Source organism: Atheta coriaria, unplaced genomic scaffold (assembly GCF_025399875.1).
Source record: "Atheta coriaria isolate IRGN ID8LTWV9N9 unplaced genomic scaffold, Caltech_Dcor_3.1 hic_scaffold_2_pilon, whole genome shotgun sequence".
In the NCBI taxonomy this organism is placed as follows: Eukaryota; Metazoa; Arthropoda; class Insecta; order Coleoptera; family Staphylinidae; genus Dalotia; species Dalotia coriaria.
The window spans coordinates 3309148-3325359 of NW_027045444.1; the positions used below are offsets into that span (position 1 = coordinate 3309148).

Genomic DNA, 16212 nt, shown 5'->3' on the forward strand with positions numbered 1-16212 from the left:
TTTTAAGGTTATTTTTGTGATATTTTGATGTTGTCAGAGCATAGAAAACAAAATTAGAGGTTATGTTGCCATAAATTGGTCATGTTGCATCCTTATCTCTTCCTGTAACTTCAATTCATCACTAAGTATACTTAACTATGATTAATATAACAAGTTGTATGTTACGCCATCTATAACTCGAGAACGGCTCTAACGATTTTCAATTTTTTTAATTTTCTGAACTTGTTAAAACCTCAATTAGGAGAATAATCATTAAAACATGAAAAACACTCAAAACTTTAGAAGTTACAAAGAAAAAACTAATTTTAGGTTAATTTTTGATGATATTTTGAGAATATCAGCTTATCATTGCTCAATTTCTGTTCAATTCCTAAACTTTATCCAATTATCTTCAATTTCCTCCTTTAAATCAATGAAAATCATTAATATAACGTCAAAAACATCCACAAACAAATTTTTAAGGTTATTTTTGAATATTTTGACAATTTTACAGGTTATTTTAACAAGTTAATAAACAAAGCGTTTGGTTCTCCATTCTAAATCCTCATAATCTCTTCCTATAACCTCAATTCGTCACTAAGTATACTTAACTATGATCAATATAACAAATAGTATGTTACGCCATCTATAACTCCAGAACGGCTCTAACGATTTTCAAAATTTTTCATTCCTTACACTTGTTATAACCTCAATTAAGAGAATAACCACCAAAACATCCAAAAAACTCAAAACTTTACAAGTTACAAGCAAAAAACTATTTTTTTACATTTTCACCTTACAAAACAAAAATTAAACCCAACCAAACACCTTAATAAAAAAAGCGTCTCCTCCCATGCGTAGCCACAGGTTGTCCCCTCTGCATCCTCATAATCTCCTCCTTCAACCTCATCTCCTCACACCTCAACTTCTCAAACTCCACCTCCCGCTTCTCCCTTTCAATCTCCTTCAACTCCTTCTCCCTCACCTTCTTCCACTGCACCTGCTGATCCAAACACCTCCTATACTCCAGCTTCTTCCTCTCCTCCCACACCTTAACCTCATTAATCTCCTCCTTCTGCCTATTCATCCTCTCCAACATCTCCTCCCTTTCCTTCAACAACACCCTCTGCTCATCCCTAGACTTCTCCAGATTATCCTCAATCTGCTGCTTCAAATCCTTCAAAATCCCTTTAACCAACCCCTTCCTCAACTCCTCCTCCTTCTTCCACGCCTGATCAAACTGCTGAAACACCTTGGGCGCTTCCGAATCAAACGTAAACTGCATATGCTTCATCCTCTTACCTTCCAAATCCTTCAAATCATTAACCAAACCCAAGAATTCATTCATCGAGGATTGAATTTCTAACCTCTTATGTTGATTGTGTATCTTTTCACATAACTCCGCATCTTGAAGACGTTTTATAAACAACTTTTCTTCTTCTAAAGATTTTAACACATTCTGTGCTTTTAATTCAAGTTTACGTTTGTGAAAGCGTTGATTAGCCAATGCGACGTCTTCACTTCTGCGCCTGCGCTCATCCTCCTCCCATTTATCTTCGAGGAGTTGTAATTCTGCTCCTTTTAACCTCACAGCTTCTTCTTCTAACCTCAATTTATTAGATTCTTCTTCCCTGCGTAGTATTTCATCCATTTGCTTCTCAAGGTCACGCCGAAGGTTATCCCTCTTAATTTCCGCTTCTTTTTTGAATTCTTCTTCTTCTTTTCGTTGTTCTTCAATCGCTTGTTTTGTTTGTGCAATATATTGACGTGTTTCTTCCTCTTCTTGTTCCTTCTGCATGCGTTTCTGTATCTGTTGATCAAGCCATGACATTTTGACCTTGTCGAGGTTACAGCGGCGTTCTGCGTCGCGTACGCATGCGCTGTCGCGTTTCCATTGATCGTATAGTGCTGATTCTGCCCGATGGCGACGTTGTTTCTCTTCGGAGTGTTTTATGTCGTTGTTTACTTGTTTGAGGAGTTCGATTGGTACTTGGTCGATTTTGTGGTTATGTTTTGTGGATTCGGGGTCTTCCCATGAGCGTGGTGTGCATTTTGACATCATGTCTTCTAGGGAGAAGGTTTGGTCTTCTTCCATGAAGAGTTTGCGTAGTTTCTCGCGGCGTGTTTCGAGTTTTTCGGCTTTTTCTTTTTTTATGCGGAGTTCGGTGTGGAGTTTGTTGTTTTCTTCGTAGTAGCGTGGTGAGGTGAATTGTTCGAATTTGGCGTTTTGTTTCTCGCAGCGTTCGTAGTAGCGGGTTTGGGCGGCGGCGGCGTCAAGGCGCGCGTTTTCTTTGTCGCGACGCCGGGCGTTGTCTAGTTCGAGGTCACGGCGCTGGCGGTAGGGGCGGTTTGCTAGGTTAACCATGCCTGCGTAGTACGCCATCTGTAATGATAAGTATAAAATAAAATAAAATTTTGTATTTTTCGATTTTATTGCAACACTATGTGTGATATGAGGTTGAAATTTGGTATGGTGATAGTTTATTAACTAGTGAATAATTTGATAAAAAGATAATTTAAATATATATATTATTGTTAAAGTTATTGCTGTTTAAAGTTCAGTTGTTAAAAATGTTTTAATTTTTATTGGTTTTAAACTTTAGACACTGATAACTCAGCAATAAATAAAGATATCACTAAAATTTAAAAACAGTTTTATCCGTGTATTTCTTGGTTAATATTGTGTAAAATGTTAATTTATTGCTATAATATTTAATAACAAATAATCAATATTTTATAAACTAATGCAAAAAGTATTAAATTTTTAGTAAAACTGAATTTATTGCAACACCCTGTGGAATATATAAATAAAATTTAGCAAATATAAAGTTAATAAACCAATAAATAACTTGGTAAAAACAGAATTTAAATATATTAATAATTATAAACGTTATCAGTGTTTAAAATTCAAAATGAGGAAATACAAATATTTTCCAATCCCTAAAAATTATAACAAACTTTAAACACTTGTAACTCATCAACGAATAATGATATCTTAAAAATTTAAACACCATTCTTTTCATATACTTCTCCATTACTGTTCTGCATAATATCAATTTGTTATAAACATTTTTAATAACAAATACTTAACTTTTTATAAAAATAATCAAAAAACACGAAATATTTCCTTAAAATTAATTTTTTTGCAACACCCTATACAATATTAAATATAAAATTATTGTATTGCATAACCAATAAACACCTCTATCATCTAAAAAAAATCCCATCACCTTAACACAATTACCCACCGAGTTATTGTTAATTAAACTTCACTTAACTCCCAACACTCCGCAGTTACCTCCGTAAACAAAATTCACTAATTACTCACACCTCAAACTCATATAACTCAAAAACTAATCACTTAATCTTCTCCAAATAAACTGCACTATCACCAGAAACTTTCCCTCTGACAACTACCAAAATTACACCTTCCTAGAATAGCAACAAATCATGTTTAAAGCGCTTTTCGTGCAACATGCCAAAAACAAATAAACAAATACGAAAAACCACACAAAATGACTTATATTACAGCATTCACGGCATATTTCTTGGCGATATTTTCGAATGTGAATAACCGATGCGTCCGTGGTGGGATTTACACCTCGTTGCGTCACTTTGCACACATTTCGTGCAGTGTAGTGTGTAAAATGTGTACGAAACCGAATCACAACCGGTTCCGTTTGAATAACTAATTGAATTAATTACGTGCAAAGTGATTAAAACTGAGTAATATAAGATCACCGCGCATTGCGAGGTATCACTCGAGATAATAGGCAGGTGTGTGCATCACGCAGAGTTCTTAAAAGTTAGTTTTTTGTGTGATTTCTTGGGAGTTGGTAATTGTGTCGTAATGATTTGTAAGTAAATATTTTTGTTTTTTCAATTTTATGCAACACTCAGTATAATTATGAATAAACAAATTAGTGGAATTGATAGTTGATGAGTTATACTATGACTTGGCAGAAAGATCTTGTTAGTAACTATTTTATCTTAAGAATTATTGTTGATTAAAGTTTATGACACTTTTTCTGATTAATTTGTTTATAAACTTTAAAGTCAAATAATTCATAAACAAATTATTAGATTTTATTCAAACAAAAACAAAAATAATCGTTATACATCTCTTTATATTATACCTAAATATTATTATCCTAGAATAATAATATCCTAGATTTTTAAGGACTTTTTGTTAAATTTTCATTAAAATTTTTCAATTTTTCGTGTTTTTTACATGAAATTTATTGTTAAACCACTTTAAATATTATGACCGTGTAGTTAATGACCCAACATGCTATTCGCAATTAATCTAAATTACATTGACAATCACCATCACGTTGAAAAAACATGTAAATTGCCAAAGAACACAAACAAACGCAACAAAAGCAGAATCCATTCAAACGTGCGACAGAAATTGTTGCAAAATAACTATAAACATAAAATAACATAACATCACTTGTCACTGCGTCACGCATTGGCGCACAACTAACGACTTTAATAATTACTATTCAAATTTTATTTAAATTTTTTATTGCAAAATTACCGATAAAAAAATTTCGACGTTGGTACCCGTAAATATTTGAAGGTTACCAAAAAGTTTAACAAATACCATTGAAAGAGTATTAAATAAACTTTAATTTGACGCATGGTATGATAAATTCGGTCCATTAGTTTAGGAATTATTCGATGTCAAAGTCGCAGCTGCGCAGTTGTCAATACACAGAAGTATGACTCATTTGTTGTCAAACCTCAATAAAAAAAAAACAAATATGATACATAAATAAATTATCTACAAATTAAGACTAAGTTCAATAAAATATCACAAATACAACCGGAGATATTCAATGTCAAAGTAAAAATTTCACAAAAAAAATCATTTTTTGCTTTTTTTACTTCAAACCGTGATTACACGATGAAATAAAATGATAACAACTATTTTTATGTATTCAGCTGATAGTCTAATAACTGTACTATAATTATATGAAAACTCCAGCTTGATATCTCAAGTATTCCCCGAGATATCCACAAAAAATAAATCAAAACGATAAGCAATTCGTTATCGCGCGCAATAAAAATGTAGAACAAATTAATTTATTAACTAAATTGATTGATAGCACGCACGCGCGTCAACGTTAGCTATTTATGCGCGGTATTTCACACAGCCGGCGCACCCCCTCCCTTGGCGGCGAGTTGTCACCCGCAGCAAGTTCATTATCGCTGCGTAATCAAGAGTTGCGCGTTGGACGTCGAGCGGAATAAACGTGCGCAATACTCATTAAATAAATTAAAAAAATAAAAATAAATTTAAAAAATGGATAAAAGTTTACAAATATTCATGATACTGGCAATCGGCGCAGCTGGTGGTAAGTCATGCTTACTTAACTTAAGTCACTTTGAAGAAAATTAATAATTTTATTAATTTTTCGTGTGTTGCTTTGTGTGCTAAGTCTTGTTTGTGTTTCTTATGATGCCAGCTAATAGCAGCCCGGCGTATGGTAAGGAACACGCCCATCATGCATCAGGCCACGCCCCGAAGAGAAGCGAAGTGGAGAAGAGGTTAGAAATTGTATCGCGGGATGATTGGGGTGCTAGACCGCCGAAGAATACGTCGAAGATGAGTCATCCGGTGCCGTACGTGATTATACATCATTCGTATATTCCGGAGGCGTGTGACACCCCCGAGAAGTGTGTGGCGGCGATGCAAAGTATGCAAATCATGCATCAAGTAAGTTTTTTTTTCAATTTTTGAAAAATATTTTTTTAGTTATTTTGATTTTACGCAACACCCTGTATAGATATTGTTAATTTATAGATTGGTGTTAATAGTCGGATTATTTAGTGATGTTTTAGTGAAAGTTTCAAGTCGCTATGTTTATTTACTCAAGAGATATTTAAGTTTTAATTAGTTAAGTCACTTTGAAAGAGGTAATGCATTAAATTTTGCTTTGACTTTGTAGGTCAATAACTTTTGATTGAAAAGCGATAGAGTAATCAACTAAAGTTCCTGTTATTCGGAATTTTATCAGTAATATAACGCAACAGTTATTTTTACATTATCACAATTAATTTAAACGTTATCAATGAAAAAGTAAACTATTCACATTAATACAAACAATATTTTTGTGATAAATTAAGTTTTAATTTAAGTTTCAGTAAACACCTTGTATATATTAAACAAAATTATTAAACAAAGTGATGACTAAGTTATTTAGGTATATTTTAGTAAAAAAATCAGTTTCTATCATTATTATTGCAAAAGTTATGCTCAATTAATTAAATTTAATAATAAACAAACAATTTATCAACTTTAAGCCTATAAATAATAAATATAAATAAAATATTTATTATGCAATAGATAAAGAAATATATTTTCTATAATTTAGTAAAAATTTGATCAAATTATCTCAATTAGTTTACGTGATATCGCACTTCAAACATTTAAGTAAACTTTTAAGTCACTTCTGAAACCTACATTTCAAACCCGCATATCTTCTAAACTACTCAACTAAATTCAACCAAACAAAAACAATTCTCTCCCAAATTTAATACTTTTTCTTCCGTTATCAACAGGATACTAATAACTGGGACGACATAGGCTATAACTTCGCAATTGGTGGCGATGGTCGCATCTACACGGGTCGCGGCTGGTCCAATTGCGGCGCGCATGCCCCAAGCTACAATAACGTAAGCATCGGCATCTGCTTCATCGGTGATTGGACACAGGACATTCCACCACCGGAAATGACAGGCCCCGCGCATGATTTAATTGAGTTTGGCGTCAATGAGGGTTATATTAGTGCAGAGTATGAAATGTATGGACACAGACAAGTGAGAGACACGGAATGTCCGGGTGATGCTTTCTTTGACGAGATTACAACATGGCCGCATTGGGGGGCCAAGCCACCGAGGTATGTAGAAAGAACAACAACCACTACGGAAATACCATGAACGGAGTAGAACAATAAATATATTTTGTGCAAGGATGTAATTAAGATACTGTGTATTTATTATGATAAATGTTTTATCGACTGTTTAAAATTGATTTTATGCCTTTGAAAATTGGTAGAATGTTTAAATATTGAGGTTATGTGAAAGAGGGATAAATTATCTATAAACTAGAGAAAATTTTGTTGAGATAGCTTAAGTAGTTTAGGAGATATTTGACTTTAAAGTAAAATATTTACTTTTAGGCAAAAACCTGGAGATTTACCGGCATATTTTGATTAAAATCTCAAAATAAAGCCATTTGATAATAACAAAAAACTTATAGGCTATTGATAGTGGGATAATTTTTGAATATATTAGTAAAAGTTTGAATGAATTTGCTTAATTATTTATAGAGATATTCGACTTTAAAGTTAAAAATTCATATCCGGAATGAAAAATATTTAATTTTGATGAAATCGTTAATTATTATCAAAAATAATCATATTTAAAAGATCATAACACAAGTAATATAATATTATAATGATAGCAGGATAATAATAGAATAGTTTAGTAAAAGTTTCAATGACTTAAGTCAATTATTTTACGAGATATTTGAGATCAAAGTAAAAACTGCACTTTTGGAATAAAAAGTATAGATTTATCGAAATATTTTGATTAAAGTCGTAAAATAAACATATTTCGGATGTGATTACAGAAAATTTTTGATAAACTACTAATAATATAAAAAATTATGAACATTTTAGTGAAAATTTGAACTAATTTGCTTAATTATTTATGGAGATATTCGACTTTAAAGTTAAAAATTCACTTTTTACTCAAAAAAAATTTTTTTTTTTAATAAAATCACCGATTAAGCACATTTAAAAATGAATAACAAAAAATAGCTAATATGTTAATGATAGTAGACTAATCTAAGAATACTTTAATCAAAGTTTCATTAAATTATCACAATTAGTTTAAGAGATATTCAACTTTAAACTTTAAGTACACTTCGAGCCTAAACCTAAGTAACTTCTAGAGGTGGAACTTCAAACTCCTATAACTTCTAAACCAAGCATCCAATTTGAACCAAAAAAACTTTATCATATCCTAAATTTAATCCTCTTTCTATTTGTTACAACAAAACAATACAACAGCAACAAAATCCTACTTAAATCCATAAAAAACAAAAATAAATACAAAAATCAACCCAAAAAAACACAAAAATAAAGTTAAATCTAAAAATGTGAGAAAAGGAAAACGTACAAACTAATGACGTCATAATTGAGACGCACGCACCGTCGAGCGTGACCCGCGCCGCGACGCCGCGACCAAAATAGCCGCGCCGAGAAATAGCTAAGCGATGCGCAGGCCGTCCACAACTGAATCAAGCGACCATCCGAGCGAAGATTCATCAGATTCCCGCCGTCGGCGTCCACTCACGCATCGCCACGCCATTTTCATTCTCAACAAATACAAAAATCAATTTAATTTAATCAAAAAATAGAAAAACATTCAAAGCAAAATCAACAACAAATCAACGCGAAAATCGATTGAAAAACTGTGTCCGTGCCTGTGTATTGTCCGCCATCTTGTTCTTGCAAATGTGACTTGTCAAAAAATAGCAGTGCCTGTGTCCACACCCACAAAAACAACAAAAACATAAACAATACACAAACATTTACCACACCAGACACATACAGGTACGTGAAAAGCAAATATTTTATTAATAACAATAAAAGGAGAATAAATCGTAAATGGCGTAAATAGTTTACTGCGCATGTCGTGATTTGCTCGCTTAAGTCGCTTCGGGGTTCATATTCACATCCACACATTCATGCGATGCTATTTTCGGAGGGCGCGGCGTGACCTTGCTCTACAAACCACACTTATACATTCACACGCACATATATTGAAATATCATCATCATCATGCGCATTAAACTTATTTTCACGCCTACATTGCTTTGGGCCGCATGTCATTGTGGGATAAATTATATTTCATGCAGTTTGGCAATTTTTGGCAGGCGTACAGAAAAAAAAAGCGAAAAATATTTTCAATAAGTGTTAAAAATTGTTAATAAATAATGATATTATAAATGTTTAAATAATATATTGGATAGGTTATTAATTAAGCTATAATTTGATGTAGAAATGATTGAGTTATCATCATTAGTTTCTGAGATATTTAGAGTTAAAGTATTTAAGTCATTTTGATGGGTAAACTGTACTTTTATTTTAATTGTTAATAACTTTTAAAGTAATAATGATAGAGAGTTGATTTAAAGTGTTATTTACTGATATGTTTAGTATGTACATGATGATATTTAAAAAGAATAGTAAAACATAAAACATAACCTTAAAAACGGCTTAAAAAGAAATATTTTCATAGTTTTTAACTAAATTTAACCAAAAATTCGCTAATTTCAATAATTAAATATAAACAAAAAACATCAGAAATTATAACGTAGATAAACTAATAGTCAACTTATAATATGTTGCTTATTTCATGTCTTTATCACAAATACTTCGTGAGATATTCAGTCTTAAAGTATTAAGTTACTTTAGCCATCTCAAATGACTCTTTACTTCAACCATCAATAACTTTTAAACTATCAAAGATAAAAACAAAATTCAAACTGCCTATTACACCTAAACTCACCCTTAATCCACTCCAATATTATCCCTAATCATATCTCCACAAAAACACGCTCAAAACTAATTTTAAATAAAAATTTCCGGCTTAAAAACAAAAATATATCGTTGAAGTCAATTTAATGCAGTTTGGCAATTTTTGGCAGACGCACAGAGGAAAAAAACAAAAATATTTTCAATATCCCATGCTTTCAGATTGAGAAACTATGCCAAAGAAAGTTATTGCAGCCGCCTCCACACCATCTGCCGGTGGCGGCGGAGGTGTAGGTGGTGGTGGAAATAATGGCGATGGGAAGGCACCGGTTAAAGGATATAAACCGCCGTGGATTAAAGAGGCGGCCGAGCCGAATAAAGAAACGGAGACGCCATGGGGGATCATGAAGAAGCGGGATTGTATTAATGATCCAGAAGAGGCGAAGAAGTCAGCGGCGAGTCAGAAGCAAAAGACACGAGGTCGAGATGATGATGATGATGAAGATACCGGAGCAAATTGTAAGTTGAATTTTTTTAAATTTGATTTTTAACAAACACCCTGTATATTTATTAAAGTTATATGTAGTATTGTTGTTTGTCAGTTTAATAAGCTTTAATTTGGTACTAATTTGACTGTTTTATTTCAATTAGTTTCGGAGATATTTAGGTTTTTTTTAAATTTGACTTAAGTTAAGTCACTTATGCATTTTTTTGTTTGGGAATGAATAACTTTTGAAGTATTTGCGATAAAAACATCGTATAAATCGTAAAATATTCTTTAATTATTAATTAATAATATCTACTAATAAAAATAATTGTTTAAAACTTTTAAATGCCATTAAAATGCTTTTAAAGTTGTTTAAACATACAAGTAATTCAGTTTTATAGGTGCAATACTTTAGTTTTTCAGTGTTTTACTGCAACACTTTGTATTTTAATCATATTAAACTTTAATATTGTGGTTTGCTGCTTGAATGCACTTTAATTTGATACTAATATGACAATCCTATCGTAATTAGTCACTAAGATAATTAGGTTTTTATATTTGGTTTATTTAGGTCATCAAAGTATCATTTAAGTTTAACAATGAATAACTCATAAACTATTTGTGATAAAAACGTCGTCTAAAGTATAAACAATTCCTAAACTTATCAATTTTCATATTTACTCTATAAAATTTTTAATTTTAATATTAATATACTATTAAAATCATTTTAAACATTTTTAAAAACGAGTAAAACAAATTTTTAAACAAAAATTACTTCAGTTTTTATTATTTTACGGAAATACTCTACCTCATTACTGATAAATCCCTCTATCTATAACTTTTTAATTCATATTTTTATTACAATTATTAACAAAGTTATTCAACAAAAACTAAAAAATACACTTTAACTCCCTAAAGTTACACTTTACTTTAACATCAAATATCTCACAAACAACTGCTCCAAAATCAAAAATTCAAAAACCAATCTATTCTTAATTTTACCAGTTGCAATACCCACGCTACGAAAAGTCTCCCTCAAAACCGAAAAAATCGAAAATGGCGATTCAAGTGAACCCGAGCCGAAACAATTCATCAAACCAGCGCTCAAATCAGTCCGCACCAAAGAACCCAAACCTCTCACGCGTGAAGAAAGCAAGACCAAGATCGTCATACCGAAACTAAACAGCGTCAAAGTGGAAAAGATGAAGGAATTACCGCCGCCGCCCAAGAAAGATCAACCCGACTATCGCAATGTCCTCAAGAAGGTGGAAACACGCGATCGCATCGACGATGAAAAGGTAATATTAAAAGAATAACATAAACGCGGTGTGTTGATTGGGCATTTGCGTGTGCATCCGTAAACTTGGCAATCAATCAAGGCGACGCCGCCGGCCGAGCCGAACGCAAATAGACGCGCCGCCGCAGTGCAGTGGAGTGGCAGGGCAGCGATGAGTGATTTGCGTGCGGCGGCGATTGCGATTACATTCGAGTGTGTGGAATAGATTAAGAGGTCATTTGGGGGTGATTTTTGCAGAAGCGAGGCGCACCAATGGCGCCACCCATGCCGCCGATGCCGCCGCCACCGCCGGCGATGCCCAAGGTTGATAGTAAACTGAATGAGAAGCAGAAGGCGTCGCTGGATGCATTGAAGTGAGTTGTGAGTTTTGCATGAGTATAAAAACAGGAAAGAATACTAATGAAATATTAATGTTTTAAATGTTTAAATAATATATTGAATTGATTATTAATCAAGGTATAATTTGATGCAAGAAGCATTGAGTTATCATTATTGGTGTGGGAGATACTTAGAGTTAAAGTATTTAAGTCATTTTGATGGGTAAAATGCACTTTTATTTTAATTGTTAATAACTTTTAAAGTAATAATGATAGAGACTTGATTTAAGTAAATTGTCATTTACTAATATATTTAATAATTATACGATAATATTGAAAAAGTATAGTAAAACATAAAACATAACCTTAAAAACGGCTTAAAAACAAATATTTTAATAGTTTTTAACTAAATTTATCAACAAAATTGCTAATTTCAACAATTAAATAATAACAAAAACAGCAAAAATTATAATATAGATAAACAAATAGTCTGCTTTTAATATGTTGCTAATTTCATGTCTATACCACAAATACTTCGTGAGATATTCAGTCTTAAAGTATTAAGTCACTTTGGCCATCTGAAATGACTCTTTACTTCAACCCTCAATAACTCTTAAACTATCAAAGATAAAAACACGATCCAAACTATCAATTGCATCTAACTGAATACTTTATTAATTAAGATATAATTTGATGCAAAAATCATTGAGTTATCATTATTAGTTTCTGAGATATTAAGAGTTAAAGTATTTAAGTCATTTTGATGGGTAAAATGTAGTTTTATTTTAATTGTTAATAACTTTTAAAGTAATAATGATAGAGACTTGATTTAAAGTGTAACTTACTAATATGTTTTATATTTATATGATAATATTTAAAACGTTTAGTAAAACATAAAACATAACCTTAAAAACAACCAAATAACAAATATTTTCATAGTTTTTAACTAAATTTATCCAAAATTCGCTCATTTCAACAATTAAACAAAAACAAAAAACACCAGAAATTATAACATAGATAAACAAATAGTCTGCTTTTAAAATATTGCAAATTTCATGTCTTTATCACAAATACTTCGTCAGATATTCAGTCTTAAAGTATTAAGTCACTTTAGCCACCTAAAATGACTCTTGACTTTAACCCTCAATAACTTTTAAACTATCAAAGATAAAAACACAATTCAACTCCCATTTACACCTAAACTCACCCTCTAAACACTCCAACATCATCCCTACTCATATCTCCACAAAAACACCCTTAAAACAACCCTCAAATTTAATTTCCACTAAAAAAAATTTCAGATCACGACCAAAAACACGTCCAGATTGGACAGCACTCCTCAAGGGCATCGAATCAGGCGCCAAACTAAAACATGTCGAAATCAACGATCGCTCCAAGCCACTCCTACCGAAAGCCAAAGCCAAAGGGCAGTTCTTATACGAGAGCGAAAAAGATAATGCACACAATGTCCTACTTAAAGAGGTAAATATTAAGTAAATATTACTTAAGTACATATTACTTAAGTAACATGACTTAACCACAAAAATCAAAAATACAAAAAAATAAAAAATTCTTTGATAGATCCAACAAGGCACCAAACTGAAAAGTGTCAAGACCAACGACCGCAGCAAACCTAACCTCGAAGGCCTCCGCAAGTTCCGCCGCCAGATGACCATCGAGGAACAAATTCAAAAATCCGTCAGCATGGCGTCCATGGCCGGCATGCCCATTGTAAGTACACACAAAACAAAACATAACCAACAAAAAACATTCAAACATAATTCAAACCTACAGAATCTTCAAAATAATCCATCAATGGCCAGCATAGTAACAGTAAGTTAAAAAAATAAAAATAAAATAAACCATTAAAAATCCATTAAAATGTAAAAAAAATTGACAGAATTTACAGAACAATCCATCAATGGCCAGTATAGTTCCACCTGTAAGTATACATAACCTTAAAATCACCACCATAACCTCAAAAAACACATTTAAACAGAATTTCACCCCGGATGACCTTGCGGCTGACCTTGACGACCTCGATGATGAACTGGACGACATCGACAAAGTGCGCGATGACCTCCAAAGCACCAAACAACTCCTAGCCATAGAAATGCGTAACAAGGAACAACAAATACGCGAAAACAAACGTTTATTATACCGAATTCAAAACTTGGAGAAAGATATGGATGAAAACAAATCCATCGCCAAAAACGAGCAGGAAGCCGATAAGCGACGTGAACCCGATGAGAAACTCATCGTGACTCTCAAAGCGGAGGCTGCGGAAGCACGCAAACGTAATGAGGAGCTAGAGAAGAAGTTGACGCAAGCGGCCAAGGAGCTGGATAACACAAAGTATGACCTTGAGGAGATGAAGAGGAGGAATTCGGATTTGGAGAAACGGCTGCAAGAGTACATGACTGGGAAGAGGTATTCGGTGGCGGATAGAAGGGAGAGTCAGATGATGGACGATGATGGTGATAGAGATGATGAGGATGATGATGAAGAGACGGAGGAAACGGAGGAGAAGGCGGCGAAGAGAGGGGCGAGGGAGTTGAAGATGTTGGTGAATAAGTTGAGAGGGTTTAAGAATAAGGTGGATAATGCGAAGAAGGAGCGGATTGCGTTGAAGGAGATCATGAAGAAGCATCAGGTGGCGATTAGGGACGAGAAGAAGAGGTTTAAGCAATTGCAAAAGGAGGTAAGTTGGTTTTTTATTTTGTGATGGGGGTGAAAATTTGGGGGGATTGTAGTGAGGGTTGGTAGAGTATTAAATTGGGTTTAATTTGAGACTAGGTTGGGGTTTGTGGTGTGATTGGTTGCGGGGATATTGCAGGTTTTGTGTGAAAAGTCTACTTTGGTTGTTAAAGGAGACTTTTGGTTTGAACCTCGATATCTTTTGAATGAAGAGGGATAGAGGAGTGGTTCAAAGTGTGGTTTGTAGATAATTATCTTATCTATAAGATAATAGAGTGATATATTGTTTGAAACATTAAATTCACCCTTAAAACAACCCTTAACTATGATTTTTCGAGATTTATGCAATATTTTCGGTTAAAAATTCGTTTTAAATGCCAAAATACAGCTCTATTAATTAAAATTAATTATTAGTGATATGTCTATTAGATAGTACATTAAAATAGGTTTAAAATGATACCAAATTAACATTTCTGTCATAATTAGTTCAGAAGATATTCAAAGAAAACTTCAAAAATGCATTTTTATCCATTTTTCGTAACTTTGACTTCAATCCTTAATAACGTTCAAACTAATTAAGATAAAAACATAATTCAAACGGTAACTTACACCTAAACTCACCCTTTATCAACTGCAATATCATTCCTTATCAAACCTATACAAAAACACCCTTAAACCACCCCCAAAATAATATTTTAACAATTTAAACAAAATTTCCTAATAAAAACGTCATTTGCACTAATAAACAATCAAATACACCGTATAAATATTTATAAAATTAATAAACAAACTAATTACCTTTCATTTGATAACAAATTTAACTTCCCCCCACCATTATTTCCCGAGATATCCTCCGAAAACGAAACAAAAACACTTTTTACATATAAACAACACTAATTTTAATTTCGTGTTTATATTTAGGTTGACAAGATGGCCGCCCTAATGAAAGAGTCCGAAAGTGATGAAGAAGAAGACTCTGACGAAGAAGAACGTGAGGAAGACGAATCTGAAGAGGAAACCACCGAAAGCGAGACGGAATCCAGCGATACAGAATCGGAATCGGAACGTTCGCAATCCGAACCAGAAGATGCGCCACTCGAGAAAAAGAAAGAGAATGTCGTAGCACGATCCCGACGCCATGAGAATCGTCTCTCCGCGTTGAAGAAAACCAATTTCATGTTGAAAACGAACGCGGAGCGATTGCAGGATGATTTGAATCAACAGAAAGAAATGACTGCGACATTACAGAATGATTTGGACAGTGTCCTTGCTGAATTGGGGTAGGAATCTGTAATAATCGAATGACAAAGCAGATAAAATCTGTCAAATGTCAAATGACTACGCAGTTGTTACTTGTTTCTCCACTTATTACTCTTTACGTTGTGTTTCGTCTTTTACGTTTCTGTTTCTAATGACTTTTATGATATTCGTATAGGTAGTGCTTTTTTATATTAAAATACATGCAAGACTTGTAAGATGTTGACAAAATACACGGATAAACAATATTATTGCGGTTTGTCAACGGTTATTGCGACATAACCACACTGTTTTGTTTACATCCAAATAAAAGCGAAAATAATCGTATTGAAAACACCCGTGGGAGTGTAGATAATAAGTCGTCAAGAGGTTTATCACTCACCTTTTATTCTGCAGGCGTTTGGTGCTGACACTATCGGTGAGTGGACTGTGAATCACTTATTCGCTGCGGATTGATTGCGGTCAGATAATTTGAACGCCAATAAAAATTTGGGTATAACAGCTGTCACTGCGCCTGATGAATGCAACCCAATGTACATCAAAACATTTTACTAAATTTTATTTGTTTATTACATTATTTACTAAATATTATTATTGATTTTAATTTAATAATACTTAATTCAATAT

At 33.0% G+C, this 16212-nt stretch overlaps 3 protein-coding genes across 9 annotated transcripts; 2 read left to right on the plus strand and 1 right to left on the minus strand.

The window, feature by feature from the left end:
* Nucleotides 1-16100, minus strand: LOC135803490 (trichoplein keratin filament-binding protein-like). 5 transcript variants are annotated; one of them, XM_065317125.1, is made up of 2 exons: nucleotides 15968-16100; nucleotides 1-2362 (listed from the first exon to the last, which is right to left on the minus strand). In XM_065317125.1, exon 2 carries the CDS (start codon nucleotides 2360-2362, stop codon nucleotides 809-811), a length of 1554 nt encoding a protein of 517 aa, XP_065173197.1. In that variant the 5' UTR covers nucleotides 15968-16100; the 3' UTR covers nucleotides 1-808. The 5 variants fall into 5 exon arrangements, with proteins under 5 accessions (XP_065173197.1, XP_065173202.1, XP_065173200.1 ...); XM_065317130.1 differs by lacking the exon at nucleotides 15968-16100 and adding an exon at nucleotides 9565-9681; XM_065317128.1 differs by lacking the exon at nucleotides 15968-16100 and adding an exon at nucleotides 8170-8280.
* On the plus strand, nucleotides 3680-7014 carry LOC135803493 (peptidoglycan-recognition protein LB-like). 3 transcript variants are annotated; one of them, XM_065317138.1, is made up of 3 exons: nucleotides 3680-3836; nucleotides 5451-5701; nucleotides 6547-7014. In XM_065317138.1, the coding sequence occupies exons 1-3, from the start codon at nucleotides 3830-3832 to the stop codon at nucleotides 6922-6924; spliced, it is 636 nt and encodes a 211-aa protein (XP_065173210.1). In that variant the 5' UTR covers nucleotides 3680-3829; the 3' UTR covers nucleotides 6925-7014. The 3 variants fall into 3 exon arrangements, with proteins under 3 accessions (XP_065173210.1, XP_065173207.1, XP_065173209.1); XM_065317135.1 differs by lacking the exon at nucleotides 3680-3836 and adding an exon at nucleotides 5149-5339 and having other exon boundaries at nucleotides 5424-5701; XM_065317137.1 differs by lacking the exon at nucleotides 3680-3836 and adding an exon at nucleotides 5150-5339.
* On the plus strand, nucleotides 8277-15833 carry sals (sarcomere length short). The gene is made up of 10 exons (XM_065317124.1): nucleotides 8277-8606; nucleotides 9753-10049; nucleotides 11023-11315; nucleotides 11552-11667; nucleotides 12933-13113; nucleotides 13213-13362; nucleotides 13426-13464; nucleotides 13532-13573; nucleotides 13631-14332; nucleotides 15250-15833. The coding sequence occupies exons 2-10, from the start codon at nucleotides 9764-9766 to the stop codon at nucleotides 15610-15612; spliced, it is 2172 nt and encodes a 723-aa protein (XP_065173196.1). The 5' UTR covers nucleotides 8277-8606; nucleotides 9753-9763; the 3' UTR covers nucleotides 15613-15833.
* Nucleotides 16101-16212: the final 112 nt, after the last annotated feature.

Coding starts and splice junctions, on each gene's coding strand:
- LOC135803493 (XM_065317135.1), top strand. CDS start 5,288: ATGGATAAAAGTTTACAAATATTCATGATACTGGCAATCGGCGCAGCT. Junction 5,340..5,423: donor GGCAATCGGCGCAGCTGGTG/GTAAGTCATGCT, acceptor TTGTGTGCTAAG/TCTTGTTTGTGTTTCTTATG. Junction 5,702..6,546: donor GTATGCAAATCATGCATCAA/GTAAGTTTTTTT, acceptor CGTTATCAACAG/GATACTAATAACTGGGACGA.
- sals (XM_065317124.1), top strand. CDS start 9,764: ATGCCAAAGAAAGTTATTGCAGCCGCCTCCACACCATCTGCCGGTGGC. Junction 13,465..13,531: donor CAATGGCCAGCATAGTAACA/GTAAGTTAAAAA, acceptor AAAAATTGACAG/AATTTACAGAACAATCCATC. Junction 14,333..15,249: donor TTAAGCAATTGCAAAAGGAG/GTAAGTTGGTTT, acceptor GTTTATATTTAG/GTTGACAAGATGGCCGCCCT.
- LOC135803490 (XM_065317125.1), bottom strand. CDS start 2,362: ATGGCGTACTACGCAGGCATGGTTAACCTAGCAAACCGCCCCTACCGC.